The 18,691-nt window shown below is 41.5% G+C and overlaps 2 protein-coding genes across 4 annotated transcripts in view; one reads left to right on the top strand and one right to left on the bottom strand.

Annotated features, from left to right (window-relative positions):
• SNX24 (sorting nexin 24) overlaps positions 1-7,514 on the top strand; it is a 141,729-nt gene extending 134,215 nt beyond the window's left edge. The window contains exons 6-8 of one of the 3 annotated variants that reach the window (XR_016441236.1): positions 1,223-1,287; positions 3,791-3,873; positions 5,266-7,514. Coding sequence is in view for 2 of the 3 variants with exons in the window: in XM_090038460.1 (XP_089894586.1) it covers positions 1,223-1,287; positions 5,266-5,336 (136 nt within the window). In the remaining variant the exon portion in view is untranslated. The other 2 variants (XM_090038460.1, XM_090038461.1) reach the window with 2 other exon arrangements.
• Positions 7,515-7,670: 156 nt separating this feature from the next.
• On the bottom strand, positions 7,671-18,095 carry PPIC (peptidylprolyl isomerase C). The gene is made up of 5 exons (XM_090038459.1): positions 17,728-18,095; positions 13,463-13,576; positions 12,817-12,910; positions 12,122-12,306; positions 7,671-8,775 (listed from the first exon to the last, which is right to left on the bottom strand). Exons 1-5 carry the CDS (start codon positions 17,824-17,826, stop codon positions 8,647-8,649), a joined length of 621 nt encoding a protein of 206 aa, XP_089894585.1. The 5' UTR covers positions 17,827-18,095; the 3' UTR covers positions 7,671-8,646.
• Positions 18,096-18,691: the final 596 nt, after the last annotated feature.

Raw genomic sequence — 18,691 nt, forward strand, 5'->3', positions numbered from 1 at the left:
TAATTTAATATTCTTATATAATAAAGGGCTTAGTGTGTCTGTCCATAACGCTCTTAGAGCACTCTGATTGGTTGTTTCACTTGGTTCATTGGTTGTTTCATTGGTTGTTTCATTGGTTGTATGGAGCACCACCATGACGGTGGGGGACAGAGGGGAACTGGCCTCGTTCCCTTGCTCTGTCCCCGCCATCATGGTGGTACTTTGCCGCCTCTGAGGAGCAGGGCTAGTGGAGTGGGGAGCAAAGCCAGTGGTGCTGCTGGTGGAGAGGGATGGAGGGGATGGTTGGGCAAGTTTCTCCCCTCTGTTGCTGGGAGGTCGCAGCAGCGCGGGGTGGTGGGTAACGGTGCTCAATTCCCACCCCCACCCCCCTGGGTCATTCTTGATGGATAATTCACTAGTAACCCTATAATGATTTAATTTAGATTTTAATTTGGGGTGAGCATTGCAAAGATTCTGGGCAGTTCTGTGGCCCATAGAGCAGCTGAGATGAGCTCTCAGAGAAGTCTAAATCAGGGCTGTCCAGCATCTCTGTAGCCAGGGCCAGCACGAGCAGGGATTGCACACTGTACACAAATGCACGTGCATGCTTGCTTAACCTGCTGTACCATAAGCACTCATCCACCCCATTGTACCACGCACGAGTGGGCACCCCACTGTCCCCATGCAACACAGTGCCCTGCCTCACCACTGCAGGTTCCCCTGTGCCACCCTGACACACAAATGCTCCAGGCTGCTGGTTTAGCAAGCATTTTAGATTGTGTCATCCCCCACACCCTGCCGGAGCTGGGTCAAGCAGCAGAAGCTGGGGGATGAGAGGGGGAGTCAAAAGACCCTGTTTGTTGCTGCAGCTGGAGCAAGAGGCGGCAGCAGCAGCCTGGAGCTGCAGGTTAACCCTTTGCAGGCTACCAGTTGGACAGCTCTGGTTTAAATTATCCTGGGGACCAGAGAGCATCCCAGGATCAGGAAGGCTCAGGGAGGGCTTAATGTCACTACTCTTCAGATATCTTTACTTTGATTTCAAGTTGATGGGGTCACTTTAAGAGAGAAAGCAGTAATGAGTTTCGCTTCCAGAAAATGAAACTTGTTCCTTGCCAGAGTTTGCATCTATAAACAAACCAATGTTATTTGAGCAGCTTGATCACCTCACTTTATCAAAGCTAGTTTGTAGTATATTCTGTTTACTGTCCCTTGATACTGACATTCCTGTTCTTGACCTTTCCAGCAAACTGTCCCACCAGCCTGTGCTGCTGTTCCTAAGGGATCCATATGTCTTGCCTAAAGCCAATGGTAATCAAACCTGTCATCTGTTAACAGCTCTTTACTGATCTGACCCTATACCACATAAACCGCATTATTATTAATACAGGACTTGCTGAGCGACACTAGTCCAAATTCTAATAACCTGCCAATAAAGCACTAGTTCTCGTATAAAAGACCTTTAAAATCCTAATTGGAGCAGATGATTTATATGAAGATGCAATTTTTTCCCAATTGTTCTGCTAACCAAATCTACTGTGAACTCAATTAAACAAAACCAAAAAAGACTTACTCTGCTGCTTCTCTTGCTTTTAACAATGTCTCTTGTTTTGCCTTCAGGGTTTGACCTTGAAGGTCCAGTTCTTTATCAGTGCTTTTTTCTAAATGCTTGTCAATCTGCTATTAGCATTTTTTGTATTACTACTTGGATTATTACTTCCTTATCACCCCCAGTAATGTTTCTTTTATATGAAAGAATGTATGTTTTAAGGGTAATTGATGTGTTTACTTGAGCCCTGATCTCTTAGTACGTGCTGCATAAGAACTCTTGGAAAAGGTAGTTGGAATCTATCTTGTTTATTTCTCCCTCCCTTTTATTAACTCAAGGTTTTATGCTGTTTTTGTTCTTAAAATGATGGGAAAAAAACACATTGCGTAGTGCTGCTGCATTGCTAGCTTTTTGCATTGCAAGGACTGTTATTCTTACCACATTTTGTAAAAGGAAATATGTTTGTGTGTCGTTCGTAAATATCCATTGCTACATAAAAACGTTCCACTAAAACTGTAAATTAAAATTTTTAAATTTAAAAAGTGGGGATTTGAGTTTGGACAAATTGCTATTACTATTTTTTTAATAAGCATGATATAGGCCACTCACAAAAACTAAGTAGATAACATAGGAAATTATTTGACGTTGCCACGGTTTGACAAGTCCCATATGTTCAAAATAAAAGCTAGACTGCATGAGGTTCTTTTTAAATAGTATGTTTGAGAAGTTTCTTCGTTTGGCTTTTGGTCTTTGAGTCTTTGGGTATAGTTACTTAGCATATTCAGGCTTGTCTTCACAACCATGAATGCCAGCATTTCTTTTAAATATGCAAGATGAAATTTTTATGTGGTCATATGAATCAAGAAGCTGAGAGTTAAAACAAAAAAAAACACTTATCATGTATTGTGACATTATAAAATTATGAGTTGGCAACATAAAGTATCTCTGCAGGTTAAGCTTGAATACCTTTGGAGTACAGTGTAAATTTATAGCAGCTTTCATTCTTTGAGTTTATCGAATAAAATATGCAACTAATAAACATCAAAGGTGAAATCCTTCCCAGTAAAACTTCAAAAAACTTCAAAACTTAGTAAAACTTCAAAAAAATGCCCTTTTATTTTATTTTGGAAGAGAAGGAGCCAAACAAAACAATATCTGGTTTCACAAATTAAATTGCAGCAGTTCCACAGATTCCACATGCTGTTGTGTCAGTGACTCTGACTTTGGGCTCAGAAATATAGAAAGTGAAATCATATCTTCATCTTTCATTTTATATCCTCTAGGATTTTTTTAAATTAATTATGAGTAATTGGGTAAGTAAATTGAAAGTTAAGCAAGTTATTTCCATACTAAAGTTCCTTTTTGATGAAAAATCTTGAGGCATGTGGAATGGAAATGTACAGATTTAAGACCTACATTTTCAACCCATTTTACAGGGTTTCAGCTGCATGACTCGTTACAGCAGATGTAATTCTCTGATGATAATTATATTTTTCTGTTCTAAACTGTGCTCTAAAGAAGGACAGACTTGCATTTATCAAAGCCTTTGGGAATTCAGTTTAATTTTGATTTTTTTTCTTTAAGTATTTTTTAAGAGGTAACTTTGGATCAAAAACAAATGGCTTCTTGTAATGTGTGAGATGTAAACTAACTTGTGTTGGTAGCACTCAAAACAACAGCATTATTTAGCCCTTCAATAAGGCTGTTTATATTTAAAAACTTATAGTAAGGTAGCTTTCAGCTTTCTTTGCCTTTTACGTGGTGCTTCAGTTTTTCAAAAATGGCATGCTTATACACACAAAATAAAATGGCACAGTTAACACTATGTTGCTCTTGGCTTTTGCTATAAACAGCTTGGAGGTTCTAGGATAATGTAATTTGAGGAGAACTTCCCTCATCTTTGCACAGTTCCATTAATTTTCTGTAATCTATCAACAGTCTTCACCATGTAAAAACATTGTAAGCATCTTTCTCTTACATTGTATTTTCTAGTAGTATATTGACTCCCAACCAGGGTGCCACAAGGTGCTGCCAGATCCCTTGAAAGGTGCCACAAGGTGAGGAAATAAGTGAGGTTTGGGGAGATGAGCACAGGCTAAGGTAGATTTGTCCTTGCTAGACAATTCCTCTCCCTCCCAACTGTCCAGGCTCTCTGCAAGGAGATGAGCTGGAATATTTAAAATAGTTTTGGTCATGGGTGCTACTCAGAAGTTATGAAGGGGTAACGCTAAACAGCACTGAGATCTGTTATTTGCTTCCTTGTAGATGTTTCTTGATCATCTAGAAGAGGAAGGAGACCTTCCTCAGTTCATCTGTTTTTGCTTCTATTTCTCTCATTCTTAAAAAGGGTAAAGAACCTATTGTGGGCAAGCATGCCTTCTGTCATTCAAAATCTTCAAACCGTTTGCATTTAAAAAAATCTTGCAAAAGTGTTGGCTCAAAACCTGTAAAGTCATTCTCCCATGTTTTCTGTCCAATATACTTGATCAAAATTGGATGTCAGCAATTTTTATTATAAAATAGCTTTATAGCACATAATGTTTTAGCTCTATATTAGATTCAAATCTATCTTGACACTGGATTTTCACATTATTCTGTTAAATTTTCAAAAGCACCTAAGGGATTTACAGGCACAAATGTACTAGCCTGTGGAGCTTTGTTGCTTAAAGCATCTAATACTGTTTTTAACTTTGAGCCCATCTTTCCTTCTATATGGCAGCTTTTTTTATTTAAACATGCAAAATACCTTTTATGTAACATTTTTAAGAGTCCCAAGGATAGTAATCTAAAATAGTAACCTAAAGCCCAGAATTGCCAATAATGAACAACAGAATCTTAATGGAAATGGTCCAACGAAGATTGACTCTTAAGTCATACAGGTGGGTGTGTTCGAAAGTACCTGCGGGATTTTGTTTCAGTGCATTTATACATTAGAGCTACATTGATACGTTAAATGTTTTATGGAACAGGTACTAAACTTAATGCACCGTAATTACAGTGCATAATGAACATGTAGACATGCCCACTGTTAGATGAGTAGGAGTTGTTGTATGATGTATTTGAAAAGGATTTTTCCTTTACTAAAATATAGCCTTCCTGCTTCTTTGGAAGGTCTATTACTTTTTCATCAGGATTGACTACTGGTGTATTTAACGTGAAAAGTAGTGTCCATTCCCTCTGCATCTTTGCTAAAAATATAGCATCCTCCTCCCCCCTTTGAATACAATAGAAATATGACATTTTTATGTTCCATAGACAGCCTACAATTGTACTGTTCCAGAGAAGTTCCTATGATGGTACAGGCATCTTTGAATCTGCTTGGACTAAACATAGCTGTAAACCACAATGGAAAAACTGCTGTGAAGTATTCCCAGTAGCAATCTTGGAATTCCTTCAAGTATATTGAGATTTTGTTAGAAATTGAATTGCCAGTGTAATCCATCTTCCTTGTGAGAAAAGATTCAGATAAAGAGCTGGAGCCTAGCAGCATTAAGTATTAGAACATCCTTTTAAATCAATAAGCTACAAATCTGGCAGCACATTCATGCAATGCCCAGTGCTGTACTAAAGTAGCTTTAGTGCTGAAGCAGCATTACTAATAGCACATCCCCACCGTGGATAAACAGTAGAGTGATGCAGTATCCTAAATTATAGTGGGCCTTCCCTTGTTAAGTTCCACAAAAGCATATGTATTATATTGACATGTATAAGGAAACAGGTTTTTTTTTCTTCTTTTTCAGATGACTTTCCAAACATAGTTATTGAGGGAGTTCTTCATGGGATATTCTATCCTCATTTACTTCCCAGGTAGAAGTAGTTCATGTCTCGAAGAAGGTAAAGCAAGTCTCCAAGTCACGTTCAAGGGAATGAGCAAAACAAAATTCTATGGCATGACAGCTATTCTTGGAAGCAAAACCACAACCTCACCTTGATTTCAAGCTTTATGTCTTTTAAAAATGAAATCAGTGTCACTACAGTTGCTGCTTTAAAACAACAGAAATGAAAACATAGGTATTCTAATTATGTAAACTAATGTATGGACATACTCTAACTATTTAATACTTTAAAAGGCTGAAAGTCATACACTGAATTACACTAATCTTTCAAAGGAATTAAAAACTTAATAATTATTTCTTAACTTTTATTATAAACTACACTACTCCTTTCTGAATCAGAAATTTCCCCAACGTATTACCCATTGCTGGCAGTGGATGGATTGAAAGTGCTGGCACTGACAAACATGTGAGAGATGGCAAAAAATAATGTTTAAAATTCAATTGTTTAAACTGAAAAACAGAAGTAATATAAAGTATTGTATAAATATCACTCAACTCATTTCTTATTGAAACAAGTTGAATCTTATGTGCTCGGGACTTTCCATTGGGAAACAAGTTTACATCTTCTGAAAGCATAGCTATGTTTCAGGACATTGGTTGTATGCATTTCAATCTAAAGGCACAGGCAGACCAATTATTATGCAGTGAACAACAGCAGAGATTTTGCAATATCAGCTGTTAAGGTTCTTGTCCACAGTAAGTGAAAGTTAACCCATGGTAGTTTATTCTTTCATTGAGCAGTGTGGTACTGTGCCTTAGTTTTCATTTACCAGGGGGGAAATTTGTATGCATGGTAATTCATTTGTGTGCCCATGTCCTAAGGCATTCTATCCATCAGGAAGTTTTGTATGGCATCTACAAAGGCCATTCAATTAGTTATTATTTCTAAAGTGTTTTTAATTTCTAAGCCGAACTTGCACTGTGGTTAATATCCTTATGTTTTGTGAACCAGAGTTTCTACCACTTCGTGGTTAGATCAAGCAAGAATGACTGATAAAGCGGTAAAATTATAAGGATCAGTATTCATATACATGAATAATTAAGCTGGATGAACTTCAAACTTTGTACCTGCATTATTGGATATTATGCCATGAAATAAACTACTAGAACAGAAACAGAAGTCTGAAAGTATTATTTGTAATTTTTTTTAACCTAAGAAAGCATGTTTCAGAGCTTTTTACTTCAGAGTTCTCTGTTCTCTTCTGACATGAAACATGAGAAAATATTTGATCTGTCGAATAAAATCAGCACTTCACTGTTGCCACGTTACTTTTATGCCACTGTATGTCTCAAAACCACATTTTCAGTGCTACTGGATTGCTGAGAATTCATTGAGCTAACTGGAGTAAGGATTATTTGGTGTGAGCATTAGGGACAGGACTGGGCTGTGCCACAGCAATCTGATCCTGAGGGAACAGTGGTGCTTCCAGCTAAGTAAATGCTCAATTTTCGTTAAAATTGTTTTGATGACTTGGTGCAAGATTTGGGGCTTTTCGTACAAATACGCACAGGATTAGAGCTTCACCCAGGAAGTGGGAGATGTGGATTTGACTCTCTTCTCAGTATTGGTAGCTTCAAACCCACATTTTCCAGGCTACAGCCCTAACCATCATGTTACCAGCTATCCTAAGTGAGCAGGGCACCCTCCTCTTTTCCTCCTGACACTGAGGGCAGGTAACAGAATTCAGGATTCATGGCCAAGAGAATGAGAGATGCTGTAGCTTTGTGGTTTAGCTCATGTGGAAAGGGGGGAATCTTGGGTTCCAGTGCCTGTTCATTTATCTTACATGAAATAGTCATTATGTAACATACTTAAGAGTCCTACTAGAGGAGCTGAGAAAGGAATTAAAGCTGGATCCTCCTGGGTATTTGCTTAACCATAAGAGTATTATATAAAAGAGATAAATACCTCCATCCTTCTCCTCTGAGTATATTTTAAAACAAAAGGGTAAGCACTGTTGAGTTCTTTGAAATAAGTGTTTCAGTCCCCCCATCCCTTCAGAAGGTTTCAGCATCTTCAGCACTTCCCTCATGGCTAGCTCTTGGTGGCGGCAGGCTTTGTGGGTGGCTAGCCAGTTCCCTGCTTGGCAGCTATTTTGGATCCCATGAAGAAGTACCTAAGTTCTCTCAGTTCATTGTTAAAGAACCTCGATGCTTTACTCATGGTTTTATGGAGTCAGCTCTGGGGACCAAGCACTGAAAAGTTAGGCATCACAGGATTTTCAGGTGCTTTTAAACCCTTTTTTGAAGCTAGATCATGGCTCCTCGAGCTTCAATTTTATAAATGAAAGTTCAGAAGCAAAAACAACTCTCATAATGCAAAAGTTTATTATTGCCTATATATATCTCTGGCCCAGCCTAAATTCAGTACAGTTATCTTTGAATGAGCTATTGTACATGCTTCGTTTTAAAAAATGTATTAAAATTTATTCTGCCAGCAAATGAGGAGTTGGAAAGGGTAAAAAAAATTCAGTGCTGAATTGCACTATCTTAAATCTTTGTACTTTGAAGGCTTTGGTGAGCTGTCTTTTGCATGACATGCTAACTGTGTATAAAATATCCTGTGCAAAACAGAGGTTCTTTCTAAAGCACATTTTTAATACAAATTAAGTTGCTTTGCTTTGGTTAGTGTCTTGTATTTGGTAGAACTTTTATTTAAAAGAAGAAACAGTGCCATTCTGCACTTTAAAGGGATTTGAATTTGAACTGGTCAGTTGTTTCCATTTGTAGTGTTACATCGCTATCTCCAAGAAAGCAGCAATAATGTATCTTTTGTGGAACCCACTAACATTTGTAAAAATAGTTATTTTGTAGAAAAAGACTTGTGAAAATTACTGAAATCAAAATGCTTTGAAACATTTTCATATTTTACCATGATTTTTTACAAGAATCAGCTTTGAAAAAAATTTTTAAAATCTGATTTTTCAGTAAATAAAGGATTGTCAGCAACAAATACTGAAATATTTCACAAGAAATAGAAAATGAGACCATCTCAAAACCTGCAAAACAGTGAAAAATTTCAAACCTGTTTCTAAATAAATTCCTGGTTTTCTAGCAGCTCTAGTACTTAATTGGATGTCCCTTGTTTTAGGGGGAAAATAAGTGTGGTTTCCCCAATTTTGGCAGAATAGAACAGAAGCATATCTTGCAACTGAAGATTCCCACTCTATTTGCCAACACCCCGGCATATTTATTTGAAAACTCACTGGATAACCAATAGCTGCATCCCTATTTTAGGCCCAAGAGAAAAGCTGTACATTTCCTCTTCCATTGTAGGTGCTCATTTCACCAGTCATCTACTTCAACCACAAATGGTTCTTTCACAGCTATTTTGCCACTGTTCACTATCACACAGTCTTCAAGAGGGCGATCATGTTCATCTGTCTGCAGAAGTTCTATAGAGTGTACAACAGACTATTTAAAAAAAAAAAAAAAGAAAGGGATTGAATTTAGTAGAAACAAATACTCTAATATCAAGCACTAGGCAAAAAACTACATGCTCTTAGCATAAAATTCATTTTCAACAATTCTGAATGGGAACTTTTCCCAGTTCCTTTCCCCCAGAAGTTTGCTTTTTCCACTAGAAGTAATTTGGGACCTAAGCAAGAACCTACCTAATGAGAAGTACCGCCTGAAATGTTGTTGTATGTGTTTATAGAAAAGGATGGAACATTTTGAACAGAACATCTGGAGTTAGAAAGAAGAAACTGAAACTATCCTTGCAGCTGATCAATTTAACAAGTATGCAGTTCTATCAACTCTAGGGATCATGAAGGTAATATAGTATTTTTTTTTCTAACCACAGTCCAGTGCTTATAGAATCTGACTTCTCCCCATACTCTACATAAATTATGTTACCAATGCCTCCAATCAGATGCCTGCCTATGAATACTAAACTGGCACTAGCAAATAGAGTATTATTTTGAAGGCTAGAATTCAGATTGAATGATCAATTTTCTGATCTAAGGCTATTAGATTAGATCAGATCAGAGGCTGGCAACCTTATGGCTTGCAGAGCCTTTGGATCTGGCCTGTGGAGCCATACTTTTGGTAGCACTGAGTGAGAAGGGGGCTCTCCCTGCACCATATTGCAGTCAGTCACCTGGGGCTCCAAGAAAGAGGGGGATGCTGCCCATACCACCGTCAAGTGGCACAGGCTCCAAAGGAGAAGGTTTTTACCACACCACAGAATCAGTGGCAGCCCCCTTGTCCTAATGCCCACCAGGCTCTGACCTGATATGGGTCATTCCATACCCTCACCGATTAGATTAACTGTGTACCACTTAATTTACTCCTGAGCTAAAGTGTACTATAACTGTAAGACTGTTTCAACTGCTCTTATGGCTCATGAGAACTAGAATTCATTTGAACAAGATTTTATTCAAATGAAGATTTCATGAGCTACACAGGATGCATTCTTCAGAACAGGTTCTATCCATTTCAAAACAGAGCTGAAGTGGCATGGAAAATAAGATGCAAGGGCAAGCCACCAGAAATTAGTAAGTGAAGTCAGATGCTGTATGATTTATCACTTTGTTTGCCAACTACAAACAGAAAAAAATGGCTAAAAGAGACTTAAAGAGGTAATTTAATCCTACCTTCTGCTCAAAGCAGGATCACCTAAGCCAGTGGTTCTCAAACATGGTGTCATTAAATGCTTTCAAGGATGATGCAAGCTGCTGTGAATACTAGCAGTTAGGTGTGCAACAGTTACATAGATTCTAAAGACAAACCTGAAGATTTCAAACAGGAATCTATTGTGTCAAAAAAATGTTGACCTCTTGTGACCTTTTCTAAGTTTTTTGCAACAAAAGAATTGCTCTATTGTTTTTCTGTAGTCAAAAAAAAAAAAAAAGGAGTAAAACCTAAGCTGGCATTTTCTGAGGGGTACCAGGGATCTAATAAGGGGTAATTTGAGTCTTAAAAAACGGTTGAGGACCACTGGTCTACACCATTCCAGATAAATGCACTTATAGAATTCCAATACCAACAATTCCATAAGCTCTCTAGTAGGCCTGTGCGAGTAGAGAAGTATTCAATTCAGATTCAGCCGATACGGAGGACAGTGATTCGAATCACTGTCCCCATTTGATTCGGCCAAATCAGAATTGGAGCTCACCAGCTTGGACAATGAAGATCAGGGCCTCTGAGGGCTTGTGGCGGAGACCTCCTTGCACAGCACAGGGCAGTGAGGATCATCCTTCCTGCTTGGCAGCCAAGCACTATTTGGGAGCTGGGGTGGCTCCAGCAGTCAGCCAGAGCCTGGCACTGTTCAGCCCCAGTGGTCCCAGCTCCTAGGCAGCACATAGCACCTTGCCAAGTCGTGCTGAACCTGCACCATGGGGCAGCTGCTGTGTGGGTGCCAGGCAGGGGGGATGAAGATCCCTGCTGCCCCCACTGCCCCATACTGCATAGAGGGGCTATGCCATGAGCCCCCAGAAGCCCGTATCCCCACTGCCAGAGCTGGTGAGTGTGGGGCTTTTTTTTTTTTTAAATTGCTGGGATGTTGGGCTGGGTGGGACAGCCATTGGGGTGAGGCCAGGCAAGGGTGGGGGGGGGTGATCGGGGAGCAGGGGCTGCATGGGGGGCTCTGCCAGGAGACCCCATAGCCCCCACAGCCCCTGGTAAGTGTGGGTCTTTTTTTCTTCTCTTTTTTAAACTGCCAGGAGGCTGGGGCCAGATGGGATGGGGCCAGGCAGGGCAGCCAATGGGGGCTTCTCCTGCAGCTCCCCGCACCCAGGGAGAGGCAGGCACAGCCAGAGAAGCCCCATGAGAACCTGCAGCCACCCAGCTTTGCCTGCCTCTCCCTGGCTGATCTGAATCTCCAAATCTTTTCTGAATTGATATGGAGGCTTTGGATTTGATTTGGACCTTTTAATGAGTCTCCCAATTCGGAGATTCGGCTGCTGAATCTGACCAAATCTCCTCCCGATCAAATCGGCTTCCAAAGTTTTGCACAGCCCTACTCTTTAGGTAATTATTCCTGTGCTTAACTTCCCTTAGATAATCATCAAAATGTGTTCCAAAAGCACAGCTAACATTTTGGTGGGGCTGAGCCTAGGAGTCTTTTAATCTATTATTCAAGGAAGTCTTTTTTTCAATTGCAAATATGAAGCATTTATTAAAGTATTAATTCTTCATAAATTCTGTTTTATAAATTCTTCATATTCCCAATTGAATAAAAGATTCTTTGTTATAGCAAACCACCACTACTGCCATCTTATGTAAAACTATTTTATCCCCAACGATGTCCAAGTGTACAAACATCTATGTCCATTATCCCAGGTTAAATCCTAAAAAGGAAGTAACCATTTATCCCAGGATATTGCAAAGTAAGTCTGTAGAGTTATCCCAGGACTATATCACTGAATCAGTGGCAAAAAGTGGCTCTGCATTTAGCTGCTCACTAAACCCTAATTAGAAGGGCAACGTACTTATGAATCAGTTCCAGGATATTTTTGTTCCAGGATAAACAGGCACAAACTTTCCAAGAATAAATCCAGTGTCTGTTCCTAGCCAATCATTAGTGTTCTATCTGGGGAAATCTAGAAGCCAAAAAGACTATTTAGCCTTCATTTTTTCAACAAATATTTGCTGTTTCCTATAACATTTCCAGTGCAAGTGCTTTACAATTATTTTCTGGATGAAGAATACCAAATTCTGTTCTCCATGACAATGGTTTGAACTGGATTTAGGGAGTTTCAAACAAAAATGAATTCTGCCTGATTTATGTGTTTTCATGGACCAGTTTTAAACTTACCATTCCATCAATGACTTTGCCAAAAACTACGTGTTTTCCATCTAACCAGGAAGGTTTTGTCACTGTGATGAAGAACTGGGAACCATTAGTGTCTGGGCCAGCATTAGCCATGCTGACCCACCCAATACCATAGTGCTTGAGTTTAAAGTTCTCATCCGGAAACTGCTCTCCATAAATACTTCTTCCTGTGACAAAACAAAAGCAAGTTTAGAAGAGTATACCAGCAACAGAACAATTCAGCCCATATATTTCCTTCTTAAATCCAATAACTGTCTAATGTAAAATGTATACATAGTCCAGGAACCAGGGATTGGAAAACAAGTCTTTCCCATTCCCTCCAAGCCTAGTGCCCTAACCACTACGCTACAGGAAAAAGTCTCCTCTTGCCTGTTATCCTCCCAGTTCCAGAAATCTTGTCCTGCTATAGCTGCACAAGAGCCTAACTTTTTAAAGAAGGAAGGGTGGAGGGTACCCTCAGACAGACTATCCTCCAGTCTGATGGTTGCAACACTAATGTGAAATAAAATATTTGAATCTCCTCAGGCTGAGGAGGCCCTGAACTCCCAAAGTAAATGCTTCTATAGCCTACAACCTACATCCATTTTAGCTGGGTTGAAAAGTGGAAATATTGTTTTGTTCATTCTTTCATCCAAGCCTACTACAAAGAGGAGAGCTGAACAATAATAAGCACGTACCTCCAGTTCCATCTCCAACTGTGAAATCTCCACCTTGAATCACAAAATCTTTGATCACGCGATGAAATTTACTTCCTTTGTACCCATATCCTTTCTAAGAAAAGGAACAAAGTTCCAAACAAGTACATTTGATTTTCTATACAGGACATGTATTGTGGCACATTGAAAGAGGCAATCAATTTGAATGTTAAGAGTTTTACATTATATAAACAAAATTAAAGAACTTTAAAAGATTACTTTTGTACTAGGTATATTGCAAATCACAGCCCTACTAGAATCATAGAAAGACATAAAAAATGACATGAAGCAAAAACAAATTAGTGCTTACTAGAGCTATGCTGTGTAGCTCAAAAATCATGGATTAGAGAGGCAGTTTATTTACAGGATGATGATAGCAATTTTGCTTCTGCTTTAACAAGGACAATTTACAAAATTCCTCTTAGTTCAAGAGACCCTTATTTGCCCTCATATGAATTGATCACAGAGCTGGAAGGAGTCAGAAATATAGACAGAAGAGCTGGGCCCATTAGATGGTTCTCTCTCTCAGATTTATTCACAGAATGAAAAATGGGTGAAAACACTGAACTAAAACAGTTAACAACTGAGATGTCATTTTGCTAAATGAGAAAGGAAACAACAAACATACTTCACCAGTTGCCAAGGCAATGAAGTTCTCAACAGTCTTTGGGACAACTTTTCCAAACAATCCGATTACAATTCTGCCAACATCTCTCTCACCAATCTTCACATCAAAGAACACCTAGATAATCATATGAAGAAAACATAATCATACAAATACAACAGTGACAGAAAGACTGCTTTTCATAATATAAAGCAGGAAATTGCCTTTGGACAATATCATGAAGAGTCCTTCTAAAAGATGTTATGTAGTTTTTAGGAAATACATCTTAAAGATGCCCCATATTGGACTACACAGAAAAATGTGCAAGGTATTGCAAGTATCAGTTCTGGATTTTCATTCCTTTAAAAATGCTCAGTCAGAAAGCTACCTTTACAAAACCTATAGACACATTTCTAAGAGCTTTTTCTGAGACACACGTACCAAAATGTATATGGAGAGGTAACCATATTTCAGTTTTATCAGGCATGAGTATCAAGTGAAAAGTTTTTAACAGCTAATTCTATTTCAGGTTTATGAACAAAAAAAATGGAATTACAATACAGGGATTCTCAAAAACCAGTTTGCCATCTATCTTAAGTACTGAGACTATGACGTTCTACCATACTGTATATAAGCGTATACCCATGTAAGCTACTGGTGAAAAGCATCAGGCATTTAGTCCAAATGTATTTTACTTGGCAAATTAAGAGTGAGAAATATTTGCTCCTAGAATCTAGCAAGTTTCCTTGCTAAAAATAAATTCATGCTGCCTACAGAAATAAGTGTCTTAAGAAATTAGACATCTCGATTTACAGAAACGACAGCGCAAAATGTTTCTGTAAAAGACTCTTGAAAAAGGCCAATGAGTTAAAGAGAATTTTAGTAATGGAATTTAGAATATAAGACTTGATGTTCTATTTGAACATGCAAAGATGTTGAAAAGGTTATTAAAAAAGGAACACCTGTCAAAGTGAGACATGTTAAGGTTTAGAAAAATCTAAGTCATGGTTGTCAAAACATCTAAAGGAAACACTAATGTGTCATACTACAAAATGGTATTTAATGTACCTGTGCCTTGCAACAAAATATTTTATAACTGAGATTCTCAGAAGTGAGCCTGGTAACAATCACAAATTACTACAATCTCCTTTCTATGTGAATGTATCTTTCATGCTGTCCTGCTAAATATCCCTACTGTTTCCTAACCGTCTATTGGTCAGAAGTATTAAGTCTGAATATGAAATTTGACTGCCATTATACTCAAAGAAAAAAATAATACCCTTCGCTCTATGTAGTCCATGTCCCTGCCACTTGTCATGGAAACCCTACTTTTCACACAAACATATCCAGAAGTATTAAATACTACTAAAAAGAGCAAATATTCAGAAATGCATTCATGAAATTCCTTGAGTGTTTACGCTTTTGTTAAATCTAACCCTAAAAAAAATTTGAGAAGGTCCAATTTTATCACCTTAATACTTATTTTTATTAGAAGTCCTGTTGTTATCAGAAAGTTTAAAATCAAGTACCAGTGTATTATGTAGTGAGGCATATTGATTTCAACAAGCATGAACATCCTAGGTATCCACGTGGGTTGGCATAGTCATCTGGCTATCACTGTGCTCCAGTTAAAATTCATCTTGTATGTGTCATAAGGCACATTCTTTTCTGCTTATGAAGAGGATCTACAAAACTGATTCATGTAATGCCTCTTGCTTTTAAAGCAACACAGAGGAATATTATAATTGAGAAAATGATCTGTGTTAACTGATACCAGATTATCACCTCTTGATTTATGAATTTAAAATGGAGCTACCTGATCTCAGAACTTGAAAAGCAGATACAATGAGAAGTGCCAGGTAGGAAAAGACAAAGCCAGCACAGCACAACACAGCACAAGGGAGATATGGCAAAGCAGTAAAGTGAGTCAACTTACAATACTGATGGATTTTAAAGAGTGAAAGAGGAGAAGGCAAGACATGCATACAATTCTGAAGTATGAATGGTAAAACACTTCTCAGTTTCTTTGTAAAACCTAGGAAACTGAACCAAAATAGCACTTCAACAAGTGGGAATATCATTATAAATCTTACAGTCACAATATTAACAAAGGGCAATTACAATTAGCTGCTCAAGGTTAGAATTACACAGATACAAGCTGAAGAAGAGCTGAGTTGTGCTGATCTGTGCTGGCAGAGGGCATGCTGGGACTCATCGGCTACTTGTTACAAAGCACTGCTACAGTGGAAACATGAAGACACTCTTCAAGTGCAGCTGTCCCAGATAGCTAAGGGCACCTGGCTGAGAGAGGCCAAGTAAGTGGAACCATATGGTAAGTTACAGCTCGACTTGAGGAAGTGTCTTATGTTCAAAAGTTGGTTTTGCTCTCTTCCAACTATGCAGGTCGTCCCATAAAAGACATCACCCTACAGAGTCCTTGCCACTCATCATTTCTGGACCGTCATGGCTACATCGTCTCACTGTTACACTGCCATTACAGTTGCTTCACAGTGTCACAGAAAGATGATCATTCGGTGTAAAGATGCATTTATAGATGCAACAAGCCCTTTTCTCTGCATTTATACATGCATTGACACACCCTGAGACTGGCTATGTGCAACCATATGGCAAGTTACAGCTGGACCTGGGGAAGAAGGTCTCACATTGGAAAGCTGGTCCCACTCTATCCCAGCTATGCAGTTGGTCCTATAAAAGACATCACCCTAAGAAGTCCTTGCCTCTCATGTCATTTCTGGACTGTCACGTAAGGGCTGCTATTTACTGGCTCAGACCACAAGTCCATCTTGCCCTGTATCCTGTGTCATGCAGGGGCAGACAGTGAAGGCTGAAAGAATGAGTGAACTGGGTATGAGCAGGGTTTTTTACCCCAGCAACCAGATCTTTCCCCCCCCACATCTGTAAATGCATCTGTATACCCTGTGGCCAGGTAGATGGAACCATGTGGCAAGTTACAGCTGGACCTGGGGAAAACTCTTGCATTAGAAAGCTGCTCTCATTCTGTCCCAGCTATGCAGTTGGTAAAAGGCATCACCCTACAAAGTGGGAGGGGGGCAATCATTAGGTGTATTGATAAATTTATAGATACAACTAGCCCTTTTTTCCACATCTGTAAATACACTGATACACCCTGTGGCTAGATAAATGGAAGTCACAGCTGGACATGGGGAAGAGTGTCTCACGTTGAAAGGCTGGTATCGGTCTATCCCTGCTGTGCAATACAGTCCCATAAATGACATCACCCTAAGAAATCCTTGCATGTGCCATCATTCCTGGATCATCACAGCTACAACATCCCTCTTAAGCTACCATTACAATTGTTTAACATGGAGACAAGGACTTCATTGGGTGATGCCTTTTACAGGACCAGTTGCATAGTTGGGATAGAGCAAGATCAGCTTTTCAATGCAAGATGTTCTTCACCAGGTTCAGCTGTGACTTGCCACGTAGTTCCACCTACACGGCCATAGGGTGTTGATCACACAGGGCCAGCCAATCATGGGTGTATAGATGCTTTTAGAGATGCAACCAGGGTTCAAATTACGCTTCGACTCTTGAGGGGGGTCTGCAAAATAAAAATAAAAATTAAACTGGTTAATTGATTAGCAAGTCCACTTAAGCAAAGGAGCAATCTGACCAGAGGCTTCCTCCACCCCCGTTATGATTTTCAAATCTTACACAGGTGGCTTTTGTCTCTTATGGCCCCCCCACCCCAGCTGCCCTTTAACTTGCATCCTGGATACAACCAGCCCTTTTATCTGCATCTATGACTGCATCGATGCGCCCTGAGGCTGGGTAAGCAGCACCACGTGGCAAGTGACAGCCAGACACGGGGGACAGGGGCTGGCACTGGATCACTGCTCTGGCTCTATCCCAGCCCCACAGTCGGTCCCCTAAACGAGACATCCTTGCACGTGGCACCCTCCCTGGACTGCCACCGCTGCAGCGTCCCGCTCGTGCTGCCAGGAGGCTCCGTGAACACTGTCGCACCGGGAGCTGCCGTGCATTCAGGGGGGCACCCGGCCCTTTTTTCTGCAGCTGCGGAAGACAAGCTGCGCCAGGCTGCAAAGGCAGCGGGCTGCACAAGGGCCGGGGCCGCTCCCGTGAGGAAGCTCCGGTCCCTCTCCCCCAGGCCGGCAGCTGCTCCGGCCCCAGCGGCCCCAAACTCAAGGCCGGGGCTGAGGGACCCTCCGCCCGCCCAGGCCGCGGCCACCTCCCCCGCGCCGGCCCGCCCGCCCGAGGGACGCGCCTCCCCGGCTGCGCTCCGTCACCTTGGCCGTGACGCCGGGCCCGCGCCGCCTCGCGCCGGCCGCCGCCACGAGCCCGAGCCCGAGGCCGAGCAGGGCGCAGAGCAGGGCGGGCGGCCGCATCCTGTCCCGCCGCCGCGCCGGGAAAGCGCCCGCCCCGCTCCCGGCTCCGCCCGGCCCGGCCCGGCCCGCGGGGGAAGGGAAGGGGAGAGCGGCGGCCTCCGCGCTGCCGCCTGCTGGCGGGCGCCCGGGGCTCAGGCGGGAGGCGAGCGCCTGCCCCCGGGGCGCCCGGCTCCGCGCCAGGCGGGTGCGGCGGGTCCTGCGGAGCGCGGCGGGTGCCACGCGGCAGGGCTGAGCCAGCTCGTCCCGCGCCGGGCGGAGGGGCGAGCGCTGCGGTGGCGTCGTAGGAAAGGAGGCTTGTAAGCGAGCTCAGTAGGGCCCGCACCAGCCCCAACGACAGCGTCCCAGCCAAGGCTCGGGCCTTAAAAACCTCCGGGGATGGCTTTTCTCACGAGGAGGGAAGTAAAACACAGGAACAGGCATAGGCCAGCGGTGCCTCCTGAGTCATGGGGGGAGGGGGGTGCCCGTGGTCAGCCTGCCAAGGGGGGTGTCTGATCGGCCCAGAAGTGTGCTTCTCCTGGCGCCAGCCCTGCCGGGGGGCCTCACCCCCCTGGCCGTCACCTAAGGGGGGTGCTGGCTGCCAGGGGGCACCAGCGCTTTTGGGGGGGCACGTGCAGCCCCTGCACCTCACCCCTGGGAACAAGTGACCCAGAGAGGTGGCCGAAGAAGCTCCGTCCTTGGAGGTTTTCAAGACCGGGCTAGACAAAGCTTTGGCTGGGATGATCTAGTTGGGGCTGGTCTGGCTTTGAGCAGGGGATTGGACTAGATCCACGGTTCTCAACCTTATGCACCTTACATCCCACCAGCCATTTTGTCAAAAAAACCCTGGTCCCACCAGGATAAAAACAAAATGCCACAGAATTGCACT

This window comes from Crocodylus siamensis, chromosome 3 (assembly GCF_052110815.1).
Source record: "Crocodylus siamensis isolate JL-2025a chromosome 3, ASM5211081v1, whole genome shotgun sequence".
Classification (NCBI taxonomy): domain Eukaryota; kingdom Metazoa; phylum Chordata; order Crocodylia; family Crocodylidae; genus Crocodylus; species Crocodylus siamensis.